This window comes from Mustelus asterias, chromosome 3, assembly GCF_964213995.1.
Source record: "Mustelus asterias chromosome 3, sMusAst1.hap1.1, whole genome shotgun sequence".
NCBI classification, from domain to species: Eukaryota; Metazoa; Chordata; class Chondrichthyes; order Carcharhiniformes; family Triakidae; genus Mustelus; species Mustelus asterias.
In genome coordinates this window covers 138,669,673-138,696,408 of record NC_135803.1, presented here as the reverse complement: position 1 = coordinate 138,696,408, position 26,736 = coordinate 138,669,673, and the positions used below count along the sequence as shown (strand labels likewise).

The 26,736-nt window shown below is 42.0% G+C and overlaps 1 protein-coding gene across 3 annotated transcripts in view; it reads left to right on the top strand.

Moving 5' to 3' along the window:
• The window catches only part of LOC144485000 (POC1 centriolar protein homolog A-like), a 99,216-nt gene that overhangs the window by 45,682 nt on the left and 26,798 nt on the right, over nt 1–26,736 (top strand). Inside the window, exons 8-10 of one of the 3 annotated variants that reach the window (XM_078203336.1) lie at nt 3,651–3,719; nt 8,750–8,899; nt 17,867–20,488. In XM_078203336.1, coding sequence (XP_078059462.1) covers nt 3,651–3,719; nt 8,750–8,899; nt 17,867–18,115 — 468 coding nt within the window. In that variant the 3' untranslated portion in view covers nt 18,116–20,488. Of the gene's footprint in view, nt 1–3,650; nt 3,720–8,749; nt 8,900–9,045; nt 9,094–17,866; nt 20,489–26,736 lie in introns of those variants that run through there. The other 2 variants (XM_078203340.1, XM_078203328.1) reach the window with 2 other exon arrangements.

The following is a 26,736-nucleotide window of genomic DNA, read 5'->3' as shown; positions in this document are numbered from 1 at the left end:
ACTGAGACCTTTTTGGTTTTGCACTGATGACATTTTACAGCTGTTTTTCCATATATGCACTTACTTGAATGAAGACGGTGATGGGTTAATGCAGTGAAAGAAAGTTTTAAGTTTTCCTGTTTAACACTTGATCACTTTAATTGTTTCAAGCTAACAGCACATAATTTGGTTAACTTCACTAATTGTTGGGTGACTTGCATTAGCATAATTATTAATGTATTATATATATAGATGACATTCCTATTACTGACCTGTGAAAGTTCTGTCGGAAATTTGAAAGACTCATAACTTATGGGTGCATTAAGGGCAGGAGAGTTGTTTTTCTGGATGAGTGTGTACTTAGTCACTGGTGAGATGGTCTGTTTATTCTCTCGGTTCGCATGGTAGTGGGACATTATGTTGCTTGTATTCATTCTCTAACAATGTGCTACATGGCACTGCAGTTACTTGAAGTACATCCCTCAAAACACACGTGTGAAATTATTGATCATAAACCACAGACCAAACTTAATGGTTATATAAACCAAAAGAGATGGTTATAATAGTTATCAAATTCTTTTTACCTGTAATGTTTTAATGTACAATTTAAATTAGGAAATAACAAGTCTTATTAATTTATATAATTTTTCTCACCCTGTCTTTTCTCTTGTCCCTCAAAGTAGACTACCTTATCAGTTATTACATTGTTGTAAGACGAGTATTATCATTGTTTGATTCATGTGTCACTGCTCAAGTCATATGCCACTGTGTTTCAAATAGTCGCAAAACATTTTATGTGGCACATGGGGAAAAGTGTTCTGTAGAAAATTACAGTTAGTCAAGTCAGAAGTATTTGAAACTTTTATAAGGCTTGATTGGTATGTTTAATAGTTGTATCAATACAAGCAGTATGATAAATTAAAGAATATGAACTCAAATTTTATTGTATAATGTCTTATAATATTGGTACAGTTCTGTTTTTTGCTAGCAAGATGTGGTCTGCCTAACTAGTCCAAATGTTAACAGTTAACAAGTTGTTAACAAATGTTAATGCTTACATGTGAATTTCCAGTTAACTTGGGTATTGTGGTGGTTTTAAGAACATGCTATTTTGTTAAATGAAAAGTCCCAGCGATGTACAAAATTCTTAAGGCTGACTCTTGGGGCTTGCCTGCCAGCTGCACATGTTGGGAAATCTCAGGTCTATGTCCATGATTTTACATCCCTTAGAAGTTCTGGCAGCATGACCATGTTTCCTAATCTGCACCACCAGCTTCAAAAAATTGCTTTTTTAATGTCCACGTCTGACGTTGCTTCTTTAATGTAACTTGGAGTTATTTCAGAAAGTTGTACAATTGAAAGAATTGGGATGACCGCTTTCAGTTTGAGAGAGTTCAATTGGCACATATATTTATCTATTATATTGTTAAGGGACCGGATATTAGTTTTATTTGAGTGACAGTCAACAGTGCCAGCTGCTCAGTTTATGAGAAAGTTAGTTTTGGAAAAAGTGTGTAATGTTTTTGTGCCATGTTCCTATTCAGAATTTAGAACACTTTATCAAGATTTTTTTTTGGTGATTTAGAGGTAATCCAGACCATTGTATTTCCAGTGCTAGATATAAGAGCGGTCAGTTTTATAAATGAAGATTTGCATCGTAGGTCTCTTGCATCAAAAGTAGGATTGAAAAGTGCCCGCTCATAAACAGTCACTCAGTCACATTCATGCAGGGTTGGTCATGGAAGATGCATTTGATTCAATCTTCAACCACAACTAGGTTTTAAGAGCTGTTAAAATATGTTGTACTGGGTTAGTAATTGATGGCTTGTTGTAATGAGGGAAACACTAATAATGGCAGCACTTATCATGTTTTTGTGTTTTGGAACACATTTGCAAATCATTTCCAAAATGGGCTTTTAGAAAATTTCAGAAGGGCTCAAGCTTTTGTCCTTGAATAAAATGCAAGTCCATGAAGAAGTAGCGATGAGTTGGAATAGATGGAAGTTGTTATTATATTAGAAAGATTTCAAATGTGAAAACTCAATGGACTAGTTCCAACAATTTTGGCCTTTTTTTCTCAAAAGGTTTGCAGTGAAATTGATCTTATTCTCCTGTTTCTGGTCAGGAGCAATTAGTGCAGAGTACACATGACGTACATACTACTATTGCAACCCAGTGACACAGTGGTTAGCACGGCTGCCTCAGAGCGCAGGGACCCGGGTTTGATTCCCGACTTGGGTCACTGTTTGTGTGGAGTCTGCACGTTCTCCCCATGTCTGCGTGGGCTTCCTCCGGGTGCTCTGGTTTCCTCCCACAGTCCGAAAGACGTGTATTAGCTTTGCCAAATTCTCCCTCAGTGTACCCGAACAGGCACCGGAGTGTGGAGACTAGAGGATTTTCACAGTAACTTCATTGCAGTGTTAATGTAAGTCTACTTGTGACACCAATAAATAAATAAACTTAAAACTTGAGTGCCTGATCTTCCTGTTGTGGTTTGTTTATAGTGAAGCAGACACACACTGGGAACACTCTTGAGTGCAGCAGAACAATTCAGGCATGTACGGATCTTAAAGGCAACAAGAATCTCGCGAGGGAAAGATATTGGAATTTCCAGGAAAATAAATTGCAGGATGATTTATTGGGGGAAAATTTTCATCTTGGAAATTACTGAGTACGGAGAACATATCTCAAATTCACTTCTAAATGTCAGGAATTGTACATTGTCTGTCAGTGGGCTTCATCTCTACACTGTCCCTTGTGAATGTGTTTGTATTCCTCGGGCATTGCTAGGATGGCAACAGGAGTCCTATTGCCTCAGTTGTATGTCTAGGAGGGAGTTGGTAAGAGGGCAGTGCCAGGCTGTTGAGTAGGAGGAGAACCAGAAAATGTATGTGTGGATGTGAAGAATAATGGTGAAGGAATAGGAGGAGAGTTTGACTCTGAAATTATTTGTTCTATACAAGATTTGCATAGTAGCTGTGTGGGCAGGTGAAGAGGAATTTTTTGCTTTTTGGTCAGGAAACTGATGTGGCTCAGGAGAGGGCCAGATGAATTTACATTAATTCTCCAGTTGTGGTAAAAGACTTCTGGTTGTTTTGCCTCATTTGCCTCAAAATAAGCCATATTGCAAAAGGCTAAGAGCGGTGGCAAAGTGCTGAATTTAGACTTCATTACTGTATAAAAGATGAATACCACTTGGTAACATTTATTGAAAAGACAAAACCATTTTTATTGTTGATATCAATATCAACTTGCCCCTCAAGAAATAGTGCACCTAAACAGCTGATTAAGGCAGTAGCACTGAACTTTTATGGGGTGAGTTTATCTCTGATCTGCACCGGTACAATTGGAGAAATCCGTGTGTAAAGCTTTCTGATATTAAATTGCATACAATTACATTGCGACACACTTTTTGAACATAGTCAGGTTTGAACACCCACAGAGTAATTTGATAAAATGTCTTTTGGGAACAGGATAAGAGCATCAGGATTAGGTTTTGTTTTGCTGACCCTGTTTAGGAACAGCGCAGAGGAAGCTTCGCCATTATGTAAGCAATTTCAGTTTTATATGTTTACCAACTGTACACGGTGGTCAGATTTATTCTGGATATTTTCCTCAATGCAATGTTGGTAAAAAGTAATCACGTTCAATTCCTTGTTTTCTGTTTAAAGGGCCCAGCTACTTGTGTAGCCTTTTCCAGTATAGGAGACTTCTTTGCTTCAGGTGGCTCAGATGAACAGGTGGGTGTCTATTGTTTTTCTTCTTTGTACCTTTATGGTTGAGGGACTGTTAATTAAAATGGCTTAATTTTTTTCTTGTATTTAAGGTGTAATTCTTCTTTAGATTTTTAAAGCAAATTGTGTGGGGGGGGGGTCTTAATTATAGGGTGGAATTCTCCCAAAAGAATTGTAAGTGTTGAATTCATGGGAAAGCCGGAGTAGTTCTGGTCAGCTCACTATAAGAAGGATGTGGAAGCGCTGGAAAGAGTGCAGAGGAGATTTACCAGGATGCTGCCTGGTTTGGAGGGTAGGTCTTATGAGGAAAGGTTGAGGGAGCTAGGGCTGTTCTCTCTGGAGCGGAGGAGGCTGAGGGGAGACTTAATAGAGGTTTATAAAATGATGAAGGGGATAGATAGAGTGAACGTTCAAAGACTATTTCCTCGGGTGGATGGAGCTATTACAAGGGGGCATAACTATAGGGTTCGTGGTGGGAGATACAGGAAGGATATCAGAGGTAGGTTCTTTCGCAGAGAGTGGTTGGGGTGTGGAATGGACTGCCTGCAGTGATAGTGGAGTCAGGCACTTTAGGAACATTTAAGCGGTTATTGGATAGGCACATGGAGCACACCAGGATAATAGGGAGTGGGATAGCTTGATCTTGGTTTCAGATAAAGCTCGGCACAACATCGTGGGCCGAAGGGCCTGTTCTGTGCTGTACTGTTCTATGTTCTAATTCATGCTGTTTTTTTCAGTGGGAGTCCACACTATAATCTCCCATGCTCAGTGCAATGCAGAGGCCACCAGCGTGAATATCATTAAATTTCAGGGAGCGGGGCCCATTTACGCCTGGAAGGTTGAAACCAGCGGGCCTCTGCACATGCGCAGTCAGCCTCCCATTTGCTGGCCAGCTCGATCACTGGCCAGCCCGGGACCTCCACAGTGTTCCTCCCACCCCCGACCATTCCTGGGCCAGCCCCAACTCCTCCCCACCCCCCTCCCCCTGGCAGGCCTACCCTGATTGCTAGCCTCCCTCCTGCCCCCATCGATCCCAATGCAGAGTGGCAGCGGAACCCCCCCCCCCACCGATTGACCCCTAGGCTCCGTCAAGCCGCAAACCCTTGGTGGGGATAGGGAGGGGGGAGTGGAGGTGGAAGGAGAGCTGGTGTTGCAGGGCTGGCCAGCAACGAGAGGCCATCAGTACGGGGCCACTGCGCATGCGCCAATCTCAGAACTGACAGGTCAGCGCATGCACAGTGGCCCGCTCAGAGCGCTGATTTCAGCCTCTCCAGCGGGGATAGGCCCCGCCCTCTAGTTTTTCATGATATTCACACTGGTGGCTTCTGCAGTGCAGTGTGGGAGATTCTTCTCTGAACTCCCACAGAAAAAACCAGTGTGAATTACTCCAGTTTTCATGTGAATTTGACACTGAGAATTTTTTTGGGAGAATTCCATCTAACATTTCTGTTGAAGTTGAACTAATGTTTTCTAAAGATTCACTATAATTTCTTGGCCTTTTGTACTTACAAAGCCCAAGATCCCGTATGCCTTATTAGCAGCTTTGTCAACCTGCTGTGTCACCTTCAGTGATTTGTGCATGGTTCCTCTGCTTCTGAAACCATCATGGGATTGTATTCTTTATTTGATATTGCCTTTTCTTCTTCTTCCTAGCAAAATATATAGCTTCATACTTCTCTGCATTAAACTTCATCATGTCTGGCCATTCCACCGACCTATCTCTGGCCTCTTGAAGTCCAAGACGGTCCTGTTCACAGTCCACAATGCTCCCAAGTTTTGTGGCACCTGCAAATTTCGAAATTGTGCCCTGCACACCCAAGTTTAGGTCACTAATATAGATCAAGAAAAACAATGGTTCGAATAGCAACCTCTGGAGAACTCCACTATGTGCCTTTATCCAATCCAAAAAATGACTGTTCACCACTACTTTTGGTCTCCTGTCACTCAACCAACTTTAAAGCCACTGTCCCTTGCATTCTGTGAACTTCAACTATGCTGACAAACCTAGCATGTGGCAGTGCATCAGACATCTTTTAGAAGTCCTTGTCCACCATGTCAATTGCATTATCTTCATCAATTTCTCCCTGTTACTTCATTCCTTTTTTGAGTTAAGTCCGCATTATTTCCACATCATATTTCTCCAAGTGACTGTTAGTTTCGTCCAGGAATATTGTTTGTTAAAGCTTTCCCACTTCGAAGGTTAAATGACTAGTCTGGAGTCATCTTTATTTTTTCTCCATCTATTATGCCCTGTGGCTATGTGGCTATCTACGTTTGTCACTCACCAACCTTATTTACCATGCTGCACACATTCTCATGCGTGCACAGTAAAAACCTAATGTTATACATATAAACAAACTGTCAAACTGGAGATTTTCTTGGACCATGTCATTCCTTCTCGAGCCAGGTTGTATATCGATCCACTGATATATGCAAGCCTGACTTTGAATATTGTAACATAATTCTATTGCCTGTTTTTTCTTTAGCACGCATTAAAACATTCTCTAACATCTAAGCTTCCATGTATTTAGATCTGTAAAGACTGATGTGTTCACAAATTACATATTTTTCTCATCATGATGATGCTAAATTAGCGATTTTTAGGAAGGTTAGAAGAGCATAACTATCAAAATATATTCAGTCTTTTCTGGAAATGTATGCTGGAATATTTGACTTACTATCACCAATTAGCTTTTGGTCCAGAATCAATTTGTTTCATAAAATGAGTTATTTATAAGGGTCCTTCAGCCATAATTTCAACATTCCTTGGAAATTACTCAGTTGTTTTTACTGCATATATACTGGCCAATATGAACACGCAGCAGTATTCCAGTAAATAGGCTAGCTTGGACCCAAGAATCTCACCCTGAAAGAATTTTCTGTACAGCAGTTGAACATAACATACACTCTGTGTCACAGTTAAGAATTATGTAGCCTCATTAAGAATGGTGTACTTCTACATTTTAAAAGTTGTGTAATGTGGAATTCTACCTTTTTCAAGTTTGTGACTCACTATTGCAAGACTTGAGCAAAATTATTTGATAGTCTCCTATGCTGAAGAGAGGCAAGCCAAAGTTTAGGCTTCAAGTTAAACAGAATGTGAAGTGGTGAACAATTGAAATCGGTACAGGGGAGGCAGGTGATGCAGGAGGCTAAAAGCAGTCAGAGGTGGAATCTAGAGCAGGATTAGAGGCTGGGTGGCTGGTACGGGATAGCAAGTAGTCAGGAGACTGAGAATAGAGAAAAGATTCTAAAAAGAACTTGCATTTCTATAGTGCTCAAGGTATTCTCACACTGACCGAAGCAACTTCACTGCCAATGAAGTACCTTTGCAAGTTCAGTAACTATTGTAATCGTGATAAATGGGATGGCTGTTTTGTACACAAAATCCCACAAATGCAATAAATTGCAGAGGCGACATAGTGGTTAGCACTGCTGCCCCACAGCACCAGGGACCCGGATTCGACTCTGGCCTTAAAGTAAATTTATTAAAGTAAATTTATATTAGTCACAAGTAAGGCTTACATTAATATTGTAATGAAGTTACTGTGAAATTCCCCTAGTCACCACAGTCCGGCGCCTGTTCAGGCCCATCTACCTAACCAGCACGTCTTTCAGAATGTGAGAGGAAACCGGAGCACCTGGAGGAAACCCACGCAGACATGGGGAGAACGTGCAAACTCCACACAGACAGTGACCCGGGTCCCTGGCGCTGTGAAGCAGCAACCACTGTGCTACCATGCCACCCCATTGGGTGACTATGTGCAGTTTGTCCATTCTCCCTGTGTCTCTTTGGGTTTCCTCCCCCAGTTTCTTCCCACAATCCAAAGGTGTGCAGGTTAGGTGGATTAGCTGTGCTAAATTACCCCTTAGTGTCCAAAAAGAGGATTAGTCCGGCTTTGGGGATAGGATGGAGGGGAGGGCCTGGGTGGATTTCAGAGAGTTGGTGCGGATTCGATGGGCCATATAGCCTCTTGCTTCATCGTAGGGATTCTAAGATTCTAAATCACCAAATATTCTAGCTTTGTTGTTTGAAGGAAAATATTGGCCAGAAAACTGGGAGAATTCTCTTGCTTTCCTTCAAATAATGTCATGAGGTATTTTATGCCCACCTGAGAGGGTAGAGACATGGTGTTGTTTTAACATTTCGCTTGAAAGACAACACCTCAGTGCAACACTCCCTCAGTACTGCACTGAACAGGTGAGATTATGTATTCCAGCCCCTGGAGAGCAGTTTGTATAAGATCTTCTGACTGAGGAAAGAAGGACACTGAAGCTCAGAAGAAACTGACTATGTTTTCAGATGATATCGTGATGTGGACAGCATATAGATGAGAAATAGGTGAGGGAGGGGGAGCATGGATGGATCCCCAGGGAATGCAAGAGGTAACATTAAAGGAGTGGGAAAATGAACTATTGTAGGTGATTCTCTGCCTACAATTAGATCGATAAGAACAAAGCCAGATTAGTGTTGTCTCGGGCAGCTGGGTTGCAGTGGAGTGGCATTGGAGGAATGTGGTCAACCATGTCAAAGGTTACAAACTTGTCCAGAAAGATGAGGCAGGCTATTTTACCTTGGTCACAGTTTCATGTTATTTGTCACTTTGATAAGAGCCATTTTGGTACTATGACAGGGGAGGAAACTTGGTTGGAGGGATTCAAACCATGGAGTTGCAATTAAAGGTGGGCATGGACTTGGGAAGTGACAACACAGTTTTGCAAGGAGGAAACTACTAAAACAATTTATTTAGTTCCTCATATTATTACTGTTTGTGGGGAGCCTTGCAATGTGTTATTGATACTTTTCCAAACACTGGCTCTAAAGCACAGTGGGATGTCTTTATGTCATGAAAGATGTTGTATAAATGCACGTTCTTTTCTTTCTAGTACAAATTTGAATCCTTGTCTCATGGAGCTGGTTTATTTTTCAACTTGTGCATCTGTATTTTTTAAATAAATAGCCTGTAAAGTGATGTCCTCAAATTTATATGTGTGGTAACCTGCATTTTATTAAACTTATTCAATGCATTTTTCAGGTTATGGTATGGAAGACTAATTTTAATGCTGCAGATTATGGGGAAATGTTGAAAAATCAATCTCAACCAATGACTGTTAATTACATATTGAAGAATTCTGATGGTCCTTCTTGGTTGCCGGAGCATACTTCAGAGTCACATGTGGTGGAGGTAAGCTCTGTGATTTCTGTAACATTTTCTTTGTGGTATCTGACTCTCAAAACGCATTGTGTAAACACATTGTCACGTCTTTTATTTGAGAAGTTTGCTTTTCTATTCTTTTGAGTGGAACAAGTATTGCATTTACACACATACAGGTTCCTGGAAATGCACTGACATGAGGATCAATGCAATCAAATGTTCATGAATACCCAGTGCAGTTCAAAACTTTTATTTGTATTATGTTTGGTGGAACACTCTTGGACAACCGGCAGCCAATCCAAAGTAAATTTGCCGGATATGCTTATGTCAGGTACTGAGAGACCTGGTGAAAATTTGCAAAGTTTATCTTGGGCCTGTGTGGTTGCATGTTGGGAGTTGCAGGCTCAGCGCTCCACTGAAACCCAATATCAAAGCACCAGAAAGTCAAGCTGCTTCTGCTGCTTAAACAGTTTTTTTACCATCATTTCTCAACGTGGCACCTCTCAATGTGGCATCCCCAGTATTCACTCAAGGGAGTGAAATGGAAGAAAATTCCTGCTTTAAATGGATTCACATCTGATTTGCCAGTCAGAAGCCAACCACCATAGTCTGAAACGTTGCTGCGGGAGTTCCTGGCAATATCCTTGTGATCTTCAGCTGCTTCATTAATAACCTTCCCTCTTTTGTGACATCAGGAATTTGAAAGTTTGGTCACAATTCTGCAGCGTTGCTCTGTAGGTGCTGCCTGACTTGCTGAATATTACCAATATTTCCTGTTTCTATTTCAGGATCCCAGCATATGCTGTATTTTGTTTTTGTATACACATTAAAATTGTTTGCATTTTCCTGTTTGAGAGGAAATACTTTAAATATTTACATCCTTACTTCATTTCTACTCTACGCCTTAACACTTTCAATATCTCTGATTCCTGTAGAGTATGGATGTATCACAACTTTGTGACTTGTCTACTACAATTTGTGTGTATTTTGTTTTGTCTTCTGTGTAGGTACAGTGCTCCTACCCAATAATTCAATTTGGTCAATTGATAAGTATGGCCAAGCAAGCATGCTTGTTTTTCTAAGGCACAACTTGACTAGATTGCAATCATTTGGGGGAAAAAATAAAACTTGGTGTAGATGACGTCTAAGTTTACAGACCAATGAGATCTAGGGGGATATTTTACCTTGGGTGAGCAGATGTGTTCATAAGTGAGCAAAAATTCCAATTTTGGCATCAGGGTACCAGCTCCAGCCTATTAACTTCCAGGCTTTACTGAGATGGAACAAGTGACCAGCTGCCAACCTGATCTCAGAAAGCTGGTTGGCATTTGAAATATATTGGTAAGACTGGAAGCCTTGGACATAATCCACTTGCGGAGTTTGGAGCTGAATTTCCCTGGCTTCACAGCACTCCTCTGTGGGTCAGGAGGAGTGAGTGTGCTTCCTTCCAGCTTCCCAAGCATTCCCACAATCAGAACCCGACAGTCCTTCGGAATGGTTCCACCCTCTAGGATCAGGCCTGCCTTGTTTCATTTGGAGTTCTCCTTGTCCAACTGTAAACCAAGCCTGCCAACCTGGCTGAATTTTGGGCCAGGAACTTGGAGCGACCAAAAGACATACACAATGGAGTTAAAACTACACAGTACCGGCATGTTACCAGAATCTCTCTCCCTCATCCACCAGTGTGTAGGTAAGGAAAATAATTCTCCCTCAGATTCTGATTTGTGTTTAATATTCAAATTGTTGAATGAAAGAAATAAATTAAAGTACGTGGAAGAGAATAAAAGTATGCACACAATTGGCCCAGAAATTTATCAAATTGTGATACCAATTTACTTTGCTTAGGCACTCTTTGTCTCATGCGATGATGGTTTGCACCTACATGGTCAACTTTATGTTAAACATCAGCTGGTATGGCTTAGGATATGGCTCCGGCTCCCCACTGATGTGGCAGTCTCAGCCACATTTTCTGCAGGTGAGGCAGTCAGCTGAGAAAATGCTGGATTCACTGGCCTTTGTTTTCTCTCAACCAGCTCAGTTTTCCATTTTTCCTTGAATCTTCCAATTCCCCGCCAAACAATCAGGCTCCAGAAGTTCCAGCTGTTAGCAACTATTTCCCGTTGTCAGTGTCAATGTCCTTGCTTGCAAGGTGTCCTTGTAGTAGAGGTAGGAACATCCAGCTAGTTATGATCCAGACAGTAGCCAGTTCACTGTACAGGAAAGGGGTCTTTGGGTATAAAGCTATAAGCCTTCCAAAGAATGTGGCCAAGCTAGCCACAGATATTTTAGCTTTATAATGAGTGTATGCTGATGGAACTAGTATGCTCCAAGACTTTTGAGTGTGTTAACTTGTCCTGTCAAGAGATGTCGAGAATATGCTGTTTTTCAAACTGGAGACCTGTGACCAGCAGTGTATCTCAGGGTTCAGTGCTGGGCCCACTGTTATTTGTCATTTATATTAATGATTTGGATGAGAATATAGGAGGCATGGTTAGTAAGTTTGCAGATGACACCAGGATTGGTGACATAGTGGACAGTGAAGAAGGTTATCTCGGATTGCAATGGGATCTTGATCAATTGGGCCAATGGGTTGATGAATGGCAGATGGAGTTTAATTTAGATAAATGCGAGGTGATGCATTTTGGTAGATTGAACCAGGGCAGGACTTACTCAGTTAATGGTAGGGCGTTGTGGACAGTTACAAAACAAAGAGATCTAGGGGTACAGATTCATAGCTCCTTGAAAATGGAGTCACATGTGGACATAGTGGCGAAGAAGGCATTCGGCATGCTTGGTTTCATCGGTCAGAACTTTGAATACAGGAGTTGGAATGTCTTGTTAAAGTTGTACAAGACATTGGTATGGCCACACTTGGAATACTGTGTACAATTCTGGTCACCCTATTATTAAACTAGAAAGAGTGCAGAAGAGATTTACTAAGATGCTACCGGGACTTGATGGTTTGAGTTATAAGGAGAGGCTGGATAGACTGGGACTTTTTTCTCTGGAGCACAGAAGGATGAGGGGTGATCTTATAGAGGTCTATAAAATAATGAGGGGCACAGATCAGCTCGATAGTCAATATCTTTTCCCAAAGGTAGGGGAGTCTAAAACTAGAGGACATAGGTTTAAGGTGAGAGGGGAGAGATACAAAAGTGTCCAGAGGGGAAATCTTTTCACGCAGAGGGTGGTGAGTGCCTGGAACAAGCTGCCAGAGGTAGTAGTAGAGGCGGGTACAATTTTGTCCTTAAAAAGCATTTAGACAGTTACATGGGTATGATGGGTATAGAGGGATATGGGCCAAATGTGGGCAATTGGGACTAGCTTAGGGGTTTTAAAAACAAGGGCGGCATGGACAAGTTGGGCCGAAGGGGCTGTTTCCATGCTGTAAACCTCTAGGACTCTATGTCTGAGACAGTGAAGGTGGAACGTGTTCAGCATTTTCTCCTGCCAAACATATGTTGTCCGGGTCTCACCAGTGTAGAAAGTGCACGGAGGATTCAGGCTTGGTCGGCTTGCAGTTTGGTGTCCTCAAGTCAGGTTGCTGTTGTTCCACACACACTCTCACTCAACTTCATCATCATAGCTGCAGCTTGTGTGATGCGTGTGTTGATTTCATCATCAAGGGACAGATTACTAATGTGGAGTCGCGGAAGTGTGAAACTATCAGAAACCTCCAGCATCATATTCTCAATGCTGATTGAGGATGGAAACATCCTGGACCATAACATTTGTCTTCCTGATACCGACGATCAAACTAAACTCTACATGCATCGTGAATCTGTCCATTTGCCATTGAAAGTGCTCTTTGATCTGTGGCAAAGCTAATGTGGCATTATTGGCATTGAGCAACTCTGAGGTTTTGGGTCCATTTTGTCTTGGATCTTCAGTGGGCAAGACTGAAATAGATTGCTGTTAGTTCTGGCATGTAGGTAGACATCCTCCTCAGATTAACTGAAGGCAACAACAACAAAGAGAAGAATATGCCAAAGTGTGTTGGTGCCAAAATGCAACCCTGTTTGACCCCATTGTGGATTTCAGAGGATTTCAATGTTGTCCTGCCCTAGCTGACCTTACCTATTAGGTTGTCATGGATGGAGAGATCATACTGAGCAGTACTGGCAAGGCAGCCAATTTTCTTTTTAGCAGCTTAAATAAACAGCCTCTGTACACGTGGTCAAATGCCTTGGTGAGGTCAATGAAGGCAATATATGATGATTGCCTTTATTCACAGAATTTCTTCTGCAGCTGCCGAACTGAGAAGATGATGTCGATTGTGGAATTTCCAGTTCTGAAACCAGATTGGGCTTTGGAATAGATGCATCCAGCCAAGGTCTATAGTCTGACAAAGGAAGCGCAGGCAAGTATTTTTCCAAAAATGCTTAGTAGAGCAAAGCCTCAATAATTGTTGCAACCACTTCAGTTGCCCTTGTTCTCATATAGTATCTCAATCTTTGCATCTCACATATCCTTGGACATCACCCTTTCCATCCGCCAGAGACAGATGTTTGCATGGATACTGCAAGAGTGCCTGTTTGTAATGCTTGATGAGTTCAGGCAGTATAAGATCATTACCTGGAGCTTTATCAATGGCAAGCAAGTCAAATAGTTTTGCTAAGCTCCTCCACTGTGGGTTTGACATCCAGCTCTTCCATGATAGGCAGGCTCTCTTTGATGTCCAGAGCTTTCTCAGTGACCAAGTTCTCCCTCAACTACAATTCCAGTGAGTGTTCCACCGATCTCTCCAACTGTTAATTACAGTTGGTGATGACCACCTCCCCAGTCTTGTTTACAATGGCACTATCTTCTTTCTGATGTACCTGTTGCCCATTTGATCCCATCTTACATGCCCCAATGTTGCCTGTGTTGAAGGACATCTGGATATTTTAGCAAAGTTGTATCCAGTATTTATTGGCGATGTGCTTGTTGGACTTTATTCAAGCAAATCTTAGTGTGACTGAGTCTTCTCGCGCAAATCTCTCTTGTAATTAATGAGAATGGATCACCTGACTCGAATTACAGGGTCCATTACAGCGATGTTAGCCTTGAACCATGTCAGGCGTTTTATGCTGTTGCTTCTCATATGTTCAGAGTACAGTATCACATCTGATGTCTTAAAGAACGTTTCACTTTGCTTCTGCACTTTGTGGAAATGCGGGAGAGCACCTGTTCCATTGAGATGAGGAACTATTGGATTTCATCTGGGTAGGCAGTATGGCTGACATTGATACAAGGACAGCCTTTCTGCTTTAAATGTAAAGGGCTGCCAGAGTTGCATCCTAAGACTGGTGCACATCAGGGAGAAATCTGTATTGCAGTGAATACTCTGGCAGCTGAATGTGTCTGGTGACTTTCAGGCATAGTTGGTGCCAATAGTCTGATCTTGGATGCTGCCATGACAACTTGTGGCATGGTTTTTAATGAAAAAAATGCGAGTTACACAAAAATGGGGGTAGCAGCAAAGCTGAAGTAGTCTCTGTCCATTGTCATTTATCTTTCCCATGCAATGAGGCCAAGAATCATGGTCTGTGTCCACTCTTACATTGAGATCTCTCAATGGGTAGCGGTGTTCTAGCTCGGGAATTCTACTTTCAACAGTGTCAAGAGAGAATGCATTCTAACCATTTGTGAGGGAGTAGGGCCCTAACATCGAGAGTAGCGAGTTCCTTACAGCGAAGTCTAGAGCCTACTCATGAAGTCCACTGAACTCCTCTCCTGCCAGATGAATGAATATTATTATTCATTGAGCGATCCTCTTTTGCTGAGCCTTGTCTCTCGCAGACAAGTTATGTATATGTACATCTCTTCAATTTCCGTATCAATCTCATCTGACTTGCACACGTTATTGACCTGCTGCAATTCGCCTGTCAGTTCCGTGCACAAAGATTTGGTTCATTTGTTGAGGAGAAGTTCTAAGCAGGTGGACCGTGGTTGGTCCGCACCTTGCTAGCCAAGGGCTGCCCAACCTGAGGTGGGTAGTAGCTGACCAGTGGGATCCTACTGTTGAAGACAGCCCTTGGTCTCTGCCAATCATGTTGGACTTAACACTTGTAATGGCTGCCTTGAAGTAAAACGAGAGTGTCTCTCCAGGGCACAAGCTCCTAGGTAAATTTTGTGGTGACTTTGGGTTGCACAAACATTAGATTCAATCCAAAGAATGTGGAGCACTACTTTTAGCACCAGCTTGGTTGCAGGAGTTACCCAGAAGATGACATATTTAGATGTCAGTCAGCCTTTGGGCTCCAGATTTTTTGGCAGGGTTTATTCCCTTAGCCTTTAACTTTTCTGAGGTATCCAAAAGACATTGGGCCTCTTTGCCCATTGCTTGGCCTTTGGTTCATGAATGCCAGCTATATCCATACACCATTGGACCTGGACACTGCATATCCAGGGGCCAAAACTCCTCTGATTTCCTGAGTAGCTTTAGCCTGGGACTATGAGGTACCTCTTTTTTTCTATGTATTCCCACAAGGAGGCACAGGAGAGGACTTGCTGATGGAACAGCTGTGCAACGACAAGGAGAGACTTGCGTATTTGATTCTCCTTGCTTTGCGACTAGCTGGTGGTGTGGGCTGAAATTTGAAGCAAAAAGTGGAAAGCATGCTGACTCTCTTCACCAATACACTAGATGCATCACATCGACCTGTTAGATACACATGGTACCACAGTTACACAAGAATTGTATTCCATTGCCCTCCAACACTATGCAATTATTTGAAGCGTTGGCAAGAGGGCACCTCATTTGCACGTATTAATTGGATACAAGAGTAACTCCATATTTGCCCTCGCCCCTTTCTTACCTATCAATGCTTGTCAACCTGCAGCATTAAAAAAATTATAATTCTTTAGATGTTGCACCCCCCCCACCAAAGGAACCCTTCATCCATCTTTATAGAGGCTACCTATTCAGCGTCCTAACTATCAGGACCATGCTGCTTACACTTTTTCATTCTTTCCTTCCTGGTTTACGGAATCCATGCTTCTTGCCAGCATACGTCTTGTAACGGGTGAACTGAAGTTCCTCGGCTTACATAGCATTGCAGACACTCTTAGAAATCTGATGCAATTTTTCTGGGACTTCCATTGCTGAGAATGGCAGAACCATTGTGCAGTTTTAGAACTGATGTGGAGATGCCGGCGTTGGACTGGGGTAAACACAGTAAGAAGTCTAACAACACCAGGTTAAAGTCCAACAGGTTTATTTGGTAGCAAAAGCCACTAGCTTTCGGAACAGGCTGTTCCTTCGTCAGGTGGGTGGGAGTTCTGATCACAAACAGGGCACAAAGACACAAACTCAATTTACATGAATAATGATTGGAATATGAGTCTTCACAGCTAATCAAGTCTTAAAGGTACAGACAATGTGAGTGGAGGGAGCATTAAGCACAGGTTAAAGAGATGTGTATTGTCTCCAGACAGGACAGCCAGTGAGATTTTGCACATCCAGGCAAGTTGTGGGGGTTACAGATAGTGTGACATGAACCCAATATCCCGTTTGAGGCCGTCCTCATGTGTGCAGAACCTGGCTATCAGTCTCTGCTCAGCGACTCTGCGCTGTCGTATGTCGTGAAGGCCGCCTTGGAGAACGCTTACCCGGAGATCAGAGGCTGAATGTCCATGACCGCTGAAGTGCTCCCCAACAGGAAGAGAACAGTCCAACTGGTGATTGTCGAGCGGTGTTCATTCATCCATTGTCGTAGGACATCCTTTCCTGCAGCTTACGTTGAAGTAATTGAGTTTGTGTCTTTGTGCCCTGTTTGTGATCAGAACTCCCACCCACCTGACGAAGGAACAGCCTGTTCCGAAAGCTAGTGGCTTTTGAATCATAGAAACCCTACAGTGCAGAAAGAGGCCATTTGGCCCATCAAGTCTGCACCGACCACAATCCCACCCAGGCCCTACCCCCATATCCCTACATATTTACCCACTAACCCCTGTAACCTACACATCTCAGGACACTAAGGGGCAATTTTTTTTTAGCATAGCCAATCAACCTACCTGCACATCTTTGGACTGTGGGAGGAAACCCACGCAGACACGAGGAGAATGTGCAAACTCCACACCGACAGTGACCCGAGCCAGGAATCGAACCCAGGTCCCTGGAGCTGTGAAGCAGCAGTGCTAACCACTGTGCTACCGTGCCGCTACCAAATAAACCTGTTGGACTTTAACGTGGTGTTGTTAGACTTCTTACCAATTTTAGAACCACAGACTCTTGGTCAGCAATCCTTAATTAAGAATAAACATTAAGGTGTCAGCACTTGTAATCCGAAGATCTAGTTTTTCATAGACATTCAGAAGAAGAATGATTAGAATTTTGGATAATTTGGTATTGCAAACTCCCTACTTTTCAAAGGGAGTTTCCTCAATGTCCTTGTTTTGTACCAGAAATTTTCAGGATCTCCACAAGATGGCTCACTTTTGAACTAGTAGGGTCAGGGGAACGTCAAATTCTTTCCTCTTGTATTTGCTCGTCATTTTAATTTTGTGATGCATACTACATTGGTGTCTTTATGTGAACAGTATCCTGTCATTTAAATAACCTTAATTTTCAGGACATTATTTCTGACCTTCATAGGTCTTTATACTGCGATATTACAAAAGGGAGCATGTATGTGAATTGTCCATGCTTCCTGTGCTCATGCCTAACTTTGGTTTCTTAAAATCTTGACTGTGTTTTCCTGTAATCAGTCTTTGACTTCCTTTTTGAAACTGTACGCAGTAGACTAGTGTCTGCACATCTGTAGATACTTTTCCGGCAATACAATTCAGTAACCATAGCGAAGCAGAATGATGTAATATTTGTATTGACCGATCATATAAAAGGATTACTGCTGACTTAAACAGTTTACTATATTTTGACAGAAGTTAGCATTTACAGATAAAGTCAGTGTATGCAGACCTCCGTTATATGATGTAGTGATTCAGTGATTTTTAACCAGGGTAAAATTCTACGATATTTATTTGACTATAACATCTGCAAACTTCCACCCCCAGCTCATTATCAGTTGCCATTGTCTACTAACATGGACTTGGGAGCACCTCCACATGCAAGTCCCTCTCCGAAGTCACACCATACTGACTTGGAAATATGTCATCATCCTTCCCTGTCATTATGTCAAAATCCTGGAACTTCCATCCAGACAGCATTGTGAATATATCTATACTACCGAGACTGCAGTTGTTCAAAAAGGCACCTTTTCACCACTTGTTCAAGGGCAATTAGGGATGGATAATAAATGCTGACCTCGCCAATGACATCCATATCCCAAGAAAGAACAAAAGCAATTCAACCCATTTCAGTTTCGAAGGATTGTGACTGGTACCTCTACTTGCACTACAACAGTGACTATATTTCAAAAGTATTTCGTTGTGCGAAGTTTGAGCTCGGGAGTTACAAATTACCCGAAAAGGGGTTCAAGCTCATAAGTGATTTTACAGTAGTTTATCGGGTAGTTTATTCAGAAGCAACGGTTTGAATATGATTCATTAGATAAATAGGAAAAGCACATAATTTGTGACAGGTGAGAGTGGTTAGATCCTGGATGACAAATGGACTGATGAAACAGAGTAAATATTGATCTCTGTAGCTGGTGGTGGCAGTCTTCTGTCCTGTGGTCGAAATGTCCTCGTATGAAGAAGGCTGCTGTTTCCTCTGAGCGCTTACTTGTATAGTTTATTTCTGGGGGTTGGTGGTCCACCCCATGTCAATTACTTGCTCCATCCCACCTGGCCAATTACTGACGAACAGGTACCTAAAGTTATACACCACCTCCCCCCCCCCCCTTCCACTTTGCCTTGAGGTCATCTTTCAGCTTATTTCATAGTGGATGCCATTTATTTTACTCCTGCCAGGCACTTGTCTTGGTAAGAGGGTACAAGACTCCATCCTATCGATTTAGGAATTTTAGCATGGAGACTATATCAGGAGACCTTTGAAAGCATCAATCTCCTATTGTCTCCTGTTTACCTCTGTCCCTTGCTGCTAAAAACGTTTTTTTGAAAGAGGGAAAGAGAACCCATCCTTCTGCTAGAGGTTCACAATGCTAAACCTGCTGATTCTATGATATTCTAAACTGCCATTTCTTACAATTGATTGTGCTTCGGACATCCTAAGTTTATGAAAGACATTCTATAATTACATATCTCTCTGTCTGTCTCGTTCCATCTGCGTGCCTGTCTGTCTTTCTTTTGTCTGTCTTCCATTTGTCCAATTTTAGTGTCTCCACAAGGTGGGCGACATTGAGGTTTTGAAAAGTGTGCAGAGAAAGGTTATAAGTTTAATTTTTAGTCCAAAATACCTCCGTTAGCCAGATAGGCTCAAAGAGCTGGTTCTGTGTACTTTCGAAAAGCATGGAATCAGGTGATTTGATCAAGATTTATAAAATAATGAAGGAACTAAATAGTATTGATATGAACCAATTCTTCTAACTTGAATAGGTCAAAGAAAACTGGCAATTATTCTTGCAAGTTATGTCTGCCAAATTACTTTAGCCATTAATTAAAATGTTATTATACCTTTCACAAGACTATTCACCCCTATTACACTGAATATAGTCTATGGTGTCAATAAGTTTTTTAAAAATTTATCACTTGAGATCCATCAATAAATGGTTGCTTTTGTTTCTATTGGAGAATAATATGAGAGAGTCAAAAGGCTCGTAAGCTTATTAATGACCTGACAGGCCATGATGTGAACGCTGCTTTCATGGGTGTAACCATGCCACATGAGAGGGTGGCTAATTCTACATTACTGGAGGTATTTTTGGGCTCTGGAATCCAAACAATGAGGGATGCCATCTGTTCCCATCGGATGCAAGTACCCCATTGAATGTCAACCAAGAATTCATGGCTGGAGCACTCCCTTCACTAGGATTATCTGGACCTGAGTTCCATTTCTGCAGCTGCTGAGTCAGAGATGGGGCTGCTACCACTAAACCAAGTTTTAAAGTTTGTTTGTTATTGTCACAAGTAGACTTGCATTAATGTGCAATGAATTTACTGTGAAAATCCCCTAGTCACCACTCTCCGGTGCCTGTTCTGGTATACTGATGGAGAATTTAGCATGACCAATGCATCTAACCAGCGTGTTTTTCGGACTGTGGGAGAAAACCAGAGCACCTGGAGGAAACCCACACAGACATGGGGAGAATGTGCAAACTCCACACAGATGTCACCCAAGCCGTGAATCAAACCCGGGTCCCTGGTGCTATGAGGTAGATGTGCTTGCCACTATGCCGCCCTGGTTTTGGAAACCAAAGGCTCTTTCCTGTTTGATCATAACTTAAAAAACATCTTTAACTGCTCTTCATTTAATGATGTGTGGTGTTTCAGTCCACGAATACAATGATAATGTGCCCATGTGTGTAGGTAGAAAGTACATTGTTACCAACCGACTCCACCAAAGTAGTAAGGAACAAGTTGGACAATAAATATAATTGCTCATGATGAATCAGTTTAACAACATGTGTGTTAAACTATTTGCTCAAACACTAGCCTCAATATCAGAGCATCTAAATGAAGTGTGTTTGTGATTCACATGGCTATTTGAAGGCAAACCATTTGGTTTTATGTGACACAAAAATGTGAAAAATGTAAAAATTAAACTGTTCAATTCATTAGTTTTATTATTCATTTCTGAGAATGTTACTCCTGCTGAAAGTTTCACAACATCTAAATATTGCTTTGAAGGACTGGATTTAGTGGTCATGTAGAATATGTGGTCATTGGAAAGTCAGGTAAGTGGTATGAAGTGTTTCCAAAATATGATGTTTTGCTGATTATAGTGCACAATGATACCAGATTCTTTGCATTCTCCTTACTTAAACTGACTATAGTTCCCCAAAATGTAGTTTCCACTGTATGGTGCTCATCAGATGGTTACTTCTTCCAGTGTTTGACCTTTTAATCTGAGTCACTAGCCAGTAATCTGTTGTTTGTCTGCTCAAGGTTTACCATTAAATGCTTGCACGAGAAGTCATTCATTCAACTAACTGATCAGAAAATTAATGAGTATTCAGGCAGTTGCATTGTGAGGTTTTTTGTTAAGGTTTAGGATTAGCTGCTAATGAAAATTCATAATAGTCTCTTGATAGCACAGTCGCTAGCACTGCTGCCTCACAGTGCCAGGGGCACAGGTTCAATTCCGGCCTCAGGTCACTGTCTGTGTGGAGTTTGCACGTTCTCCTCGTGTCAACGTGGGTTTCCTCGGGGTGCTGCGGTTACCTCCCACAGTCCAGAAATGTGCGGTTAGGTTATTGGCCACGCTAAATTCCCCCTTAGTGTGAGAGGGATTAGCGGGGTAAATACGTGGTATTGTGATGATAGGATAGGGCCTGGGTGGGATTGTTGTTGGTGCAGACTTGATAGGACAAATGGCCTCCTTCTGCACTGTGGGATTCTATGATTCTGGTTATGATGCCTTTTATAGATATTGGTTAAATTGAATAAACAGTGAGAGCTTGAAACAGATAAAAGCAAAATACTGCGGATGCTGGAATCTAAAACAAAAACAGAAAATGTTGGAAAATTTCAGCAAGTCTGACAGCATCTGTGGAGAGAGAATAGAGCCAACGTATCAGTCTGGACGACCCTTCGTCAGGGCTGGACGAAGGGTCATCCAGACTCAACGTTGGCTCTATTCTTTCTCCACAGATGCTGTCAGACTTGCTGAGATTTTCCAGCATTTTCTGTCAGAGCTTGAAACAGACTATTCGGACTAAGAGGGTCGGAGTTCATTAGCCAACATTGTTAAAATAGCGGCTCTCAGTGAAAAGAAAAATCGTGCAAGTTTGCCAATTTGTTGCCCAATTCTAAGGACTCCAAACTTCAAGCATGTTACTGACAGCCATGTTGGAATCTTGGGCTTTCGCTGGTGGTGAGCTTGGAAGTGGGAATGACATTAACTTAGGCAGGATGATGGAATACTGGCACCTTGCCACCTTCCAGCACCCTTTAGAACTAAGTTCTGGGAGAGCCCATGGCTGAGCTTCCAGCCCTGCTGCCAATTGAATCCCTTCTGTGACCGATCAATGTTCACTGCAGTATAAAGGATTAACGTTAAATGGGTAAAAATATAGTCTACATCATCAGTGACATTGTTTCTTCATGCTCTGTTATCATGTGAAGCTTAGTTCCATGTAGGGCCTTGTGTGGTGAATAGTTTGTGAATAGTTAGCATTATGCTCAGTAAAAAATGGAGTTTGCTAACAGTATTGCCTCCAACATTATCTGTAAGTCCAAGACGACAACTACCACATAACAGACCACAGATGGCAACAGTTAAAGGTGGCGAAAGGAGCAGCAGATGAACAGCACAGCAATTTGAAGGAGCAGCAATTGAACCAACTGCAGAACAAGGAGAGCCTGAGAAAATCTTCGCGCCTACTCCGGAAGAAGCAACAGTGAAAAAGAGGTGGAAAAAGCCCTACCTTTACAAAACTGCTTCAACCATATGGTAGGCCCAGATCAAGCTGAGAAGTGACAGAGCTGCTGTTACAGGTTTACCCAGGTACAGAACAGCACTGGGACTAGCAGAAAAGACCAGCATGGAGCAGGTCAGTCAGTACCGTACTCTACGCCATCGGCAATAGTGCAAATGATGTTATGGTCAGACACAATATAAACGGAGACAGGGCATCATGTGAAGAAGCTATCAAAGCCTTTAATATTTATTTTAATCTTCTGAGAAACACCATTTTAGAATGAGCAAAATTTTAATAGGTGCACCCACAGACCTGGAAAGAACATATATTCCTTTATTAATGAGCTGCATCAATTAACAGAAAATTGTGAATTTGGAGCCGTGAAAGACAAATTAATTGAAGATCGCATTTCATGAAAGTCTTAGAAGAGACATTCTCATTTTTTGAATCACGGGAAGATTTGACCCTACAAATTTTCCGGAGAACACTGACAACCATTTTGGAGGGATTAAAAGACGTCATCTGCCACATGGATGATATCCTGATTCACAGGTCCACTATACAGAAACATGATATATGAGTGAAAGCAGTGTTGCAACACTTGGAAAAAGCAGAGCTAATTCTCAACAAAAAATGTAAGTTTTTGCCATCCACTATCAAGTTCTTTGTTCATGTCGTTCATGTATCAGACACCAGGGATGACCCTCAGCAAACCAAGGCCATAATAAATTTCCACCACCCCATATCATTGTGGAGCTCCATCGCTGCTTAGGAATGGTCAATCAGGTAGGGAAGTTCCTACCTAAAATGTAAATGTGAACAAGCCACAAGACAACTGCTCAGATAAGACCAGGCAATGTTGTTGGGGAGAACATCAACAAATCTCATTCAAGAATATGCGTATTTCACCAGACATACTGGCACCTTATAACCTGGAACTGCCCACAATAGTTGCTGGGGATGCATTAATGACTGGACTGGGAGCAATACTCATCCAAATCCAGAAAGCTGGAGCCCACAGGCCCGTTTGTTGTGCATCTAGGTCATTAACCAAAACAGAACAAAGGTGCACAGGTCCATGTGGCAGGTAATGTCTATTTTTGATCACTATGAGAAGTTAACTGACTATGTCCTAGGCCTCCAGTTTACAACAGAAATGGACCACAAGCCATTATTAAACACCAAAGAACTAGCTAAGGTGCTACCTAGAATCCAGAGATATTGGCTGAGATTCATGAGGTTTGAGGCCAAAACTGAATATGCACATGGCAAATAGCAACAGATGCATTGTCCCACAATCCTGTAGGGAAGTCCAAACTTCTAGCAATGCCGGCATCTCTGTATTGTGGATGACTTGTTCATCTACAATGAGAGGCTGGTCTCACCAAGAATCCTCAGACTCAAAATCCTTCAAAGTAAAGACCAGGGACACCTCGGTATTACAAGTGGTAGGTCACATAATTCAGTTTGGTGTCAAGAATTTCAAAATCACCAAAGGACATGATTTCAAACTGCATAATTTGTGCCAAGAGTAGAAGGAACATTTGACGGTATCATCATTTCCATCCAGATCCTGGGTGTGTCTTGGAATGGACCTAGAGGCCATGTTAAATTCTCCCTCTGTACCCAACAGGCGCCGGAGTGTGGCAACTAGGGAATTTTCACAGTAACTTCTTTGCAGTGTTAATGTAAGCCTACCTGTGACACTAATAAATTTTTTAAAAAGGTGAACCAGCCTGGATTAGAAACTAGAATTGAGAAGGCCATATACTGGAAAAGGCACATCTGAGACCGTATCCAGTTGAATCAGAGAAAGGGATGGTGAGAAGGAATAGAAGTGCACTTCTATCAACAAGAAGCTGACCATCAATTGAATAGCCTAACTCTCCATATAATAAGGAAGACAACCTGAACAGAGTACCAATAGTCTCTGAAGAGTCACAAGTTACTCAACTGTGCTCAAGAGAGAGCATGTAGAACCTGAATCCTATGCAAACAAACAAGGCCAGGGAGATTGGTGAAACCATCACACTTATTTCTGTAAACCAGAGATGAAAACAGAGACTTTGTGGGGAGATATAGGATAATGTAAACAGTATTTATTGAGTCAGAGACTTGGGAGTAAGGGTCGGTGTTAAACTAGGCCCAGAACTTCCATCTCTAGCAGTTGGTATCCTGAAGGTACCCCAGAAGATGTGCTGAGGGAGCCCTGCAAAACCTTGTGAGAGGACCATATGGGAATTGCCCAGAAGCTCAATCCTCCATTGGGCCAATCGATCTGCACTGGGAGCCATCTAATATTCCGACTTAAATCAGAGACTTTGGATGGCTTAGCAGAATAGTCACCCAGGAAAAATATTAAAACCACTTCTAACTCCTGGGTAACCATAGTACTGACCATCCCTCCCCCAAACCACCTTTTTGGACCTCCTGACTACCCTGCCCAGCCAGCAAGCAAAACCGAGACACACCAACAAAATTCCATCCCTTATGGTAGAAGAGGTACTGTAACAATGTTGACTAAGTTCTTATCTGGGTTGAAAGCAGGCCACTTCTGATCCATCAGCATTGGCAACATGATAAATACTTTCCACTGCAAGTTTTTATTTATTGAAGCTGGTCTTGGGGGAAAAAAATAAAGAATATCCAACAGTATTGTGGAAATGCAGGGAAAATCTTGTTTTTTTGCATTTGCCTTCAAGCTCCTATAGCTGACACCTATGAGTTATTAACTGTATTAAGTTTATTTTATTGCTAAGGTTCTTGGCAATAGCTTTTAAAATGTGTACAGTTAATGGGTTGGTGGTTAAATTAGTTACATTATAATGTGGTAATCCTCCTCTCAATGTAGTATCAAGGAAAGCTGTGAATTCAGTAGTCTATGGCATCAATTCCTTAAATAGTTGATTTAAAAAATGCAGTATGTTGTATGAATGTAACTAAATTTAAACCAAACATTATCACTTCTATTACAATACTGAACTTTATAGATCACTTTGACTCAGCATGAAAATTGTACTTTGACTCATTTACATATATGAAATATTATTGGTTCAGTTCAGATCTTCTAAATGTGACATTTGAATTTGGAGTAACTGCTACATTAGATCGTGAAATTTAATAACATTGTTTCACTGCAATGATAAATTTAATTTTAATGCAATCTAATGATATCAGAATGGATGTGAAAAGTAACATTTGCAGACTTGGCTTTGTACCAGTGTATGGTCTTAGATCTTAACTCGGAAAAAATAGCTATTGCATAGTTACTTTCAAATTTCTTGTGCTCATATGTGTTAGAAGATGTCATTGTGTTTGTCATTTTTAATTTGTGTTGGAAATTTAGTTTTGGAATGTATGTTTTTTTTATGGCCTGAATTTTACATGCACGCATGACAGGCAGGACAGCAAATGGCTGCAGTTCCCGGTCTCGCATGAGATCAATTAATGACTGTGATATTGTACTGACTGGCCACTTCAGCGGCAGCCAGTGTGAATTGTGTCTACATTGCATCAGCATGCACAGCGAGACCTGATGGAGATTCTTGAGGGTCTGCGTTCCGTGATCTTTCAGAACATCAGTGCTATGTTGACCCTTAGCTCTGAGCGCACAGCCTCATCCATCGAGAGAGTGGTAACTTCCAGGCAGCACAGTAATGGAGGGGTTCTTGGCGTTGCGTTGGGACCTGCAAGCCCTCACACAGGCATAGATCTCAGGAGGTCATTGCCAGTGTGGCAGAAGGAGGCAGCATCCAGCTTTTCAAATAGGAGCCCATCCTTCCTAAGTGAGCAGGTTGGTCAAGGCACACGTCACAGTGGCGGACCAGCTGGCTGTCACCGCTGGGGCCTTCTCTCACTGCGCCCCAGACAAGGGCAGCAGATATTCCGTTTCTGTCCCAATCCTCAGAGTCTGCGGTGACTGAGGAATGCCCAGCCATGCCATTGAGCAGGTGGTGCCTGCTTAGGCCCTGCGAGCCAGAGGACACCCACCAAGATCATCTCTATCCATAGGGCACCACAGTCAGCAACCTGCCTCAAATGTCGCTGTCAGTGAGGCGGAGGGCACCTAGACATAGCACCTGCAAGCGTAAGCCTAAGACACAGTATGCACAGCAAAAGGTTTATGTTTTCCTTTCATATCATTTGTGTTTCGAAATGATCCGATTGGATGTTTTTACTTCGTTTTGCTTTATTGGTATCATGTTAAATCACCACTTGTTCACAAACAACAATCACCAGTGTGACATAGCTATGTGCAGATGACCAAGAGACTCTGCAAAGATCACCCAAAGAGCCCTGGAACAATCTGGAAGTACAAAGGTTAACTGCCACAGTGACCTTGAGAGCCATGGGCATTTGGTGTCCACACACACAATTGGAGGCTACGTCCGACCCAATCATCTGACAAATGGTCATGACGGCTTCCCTTGAAAGCCGTAGCCA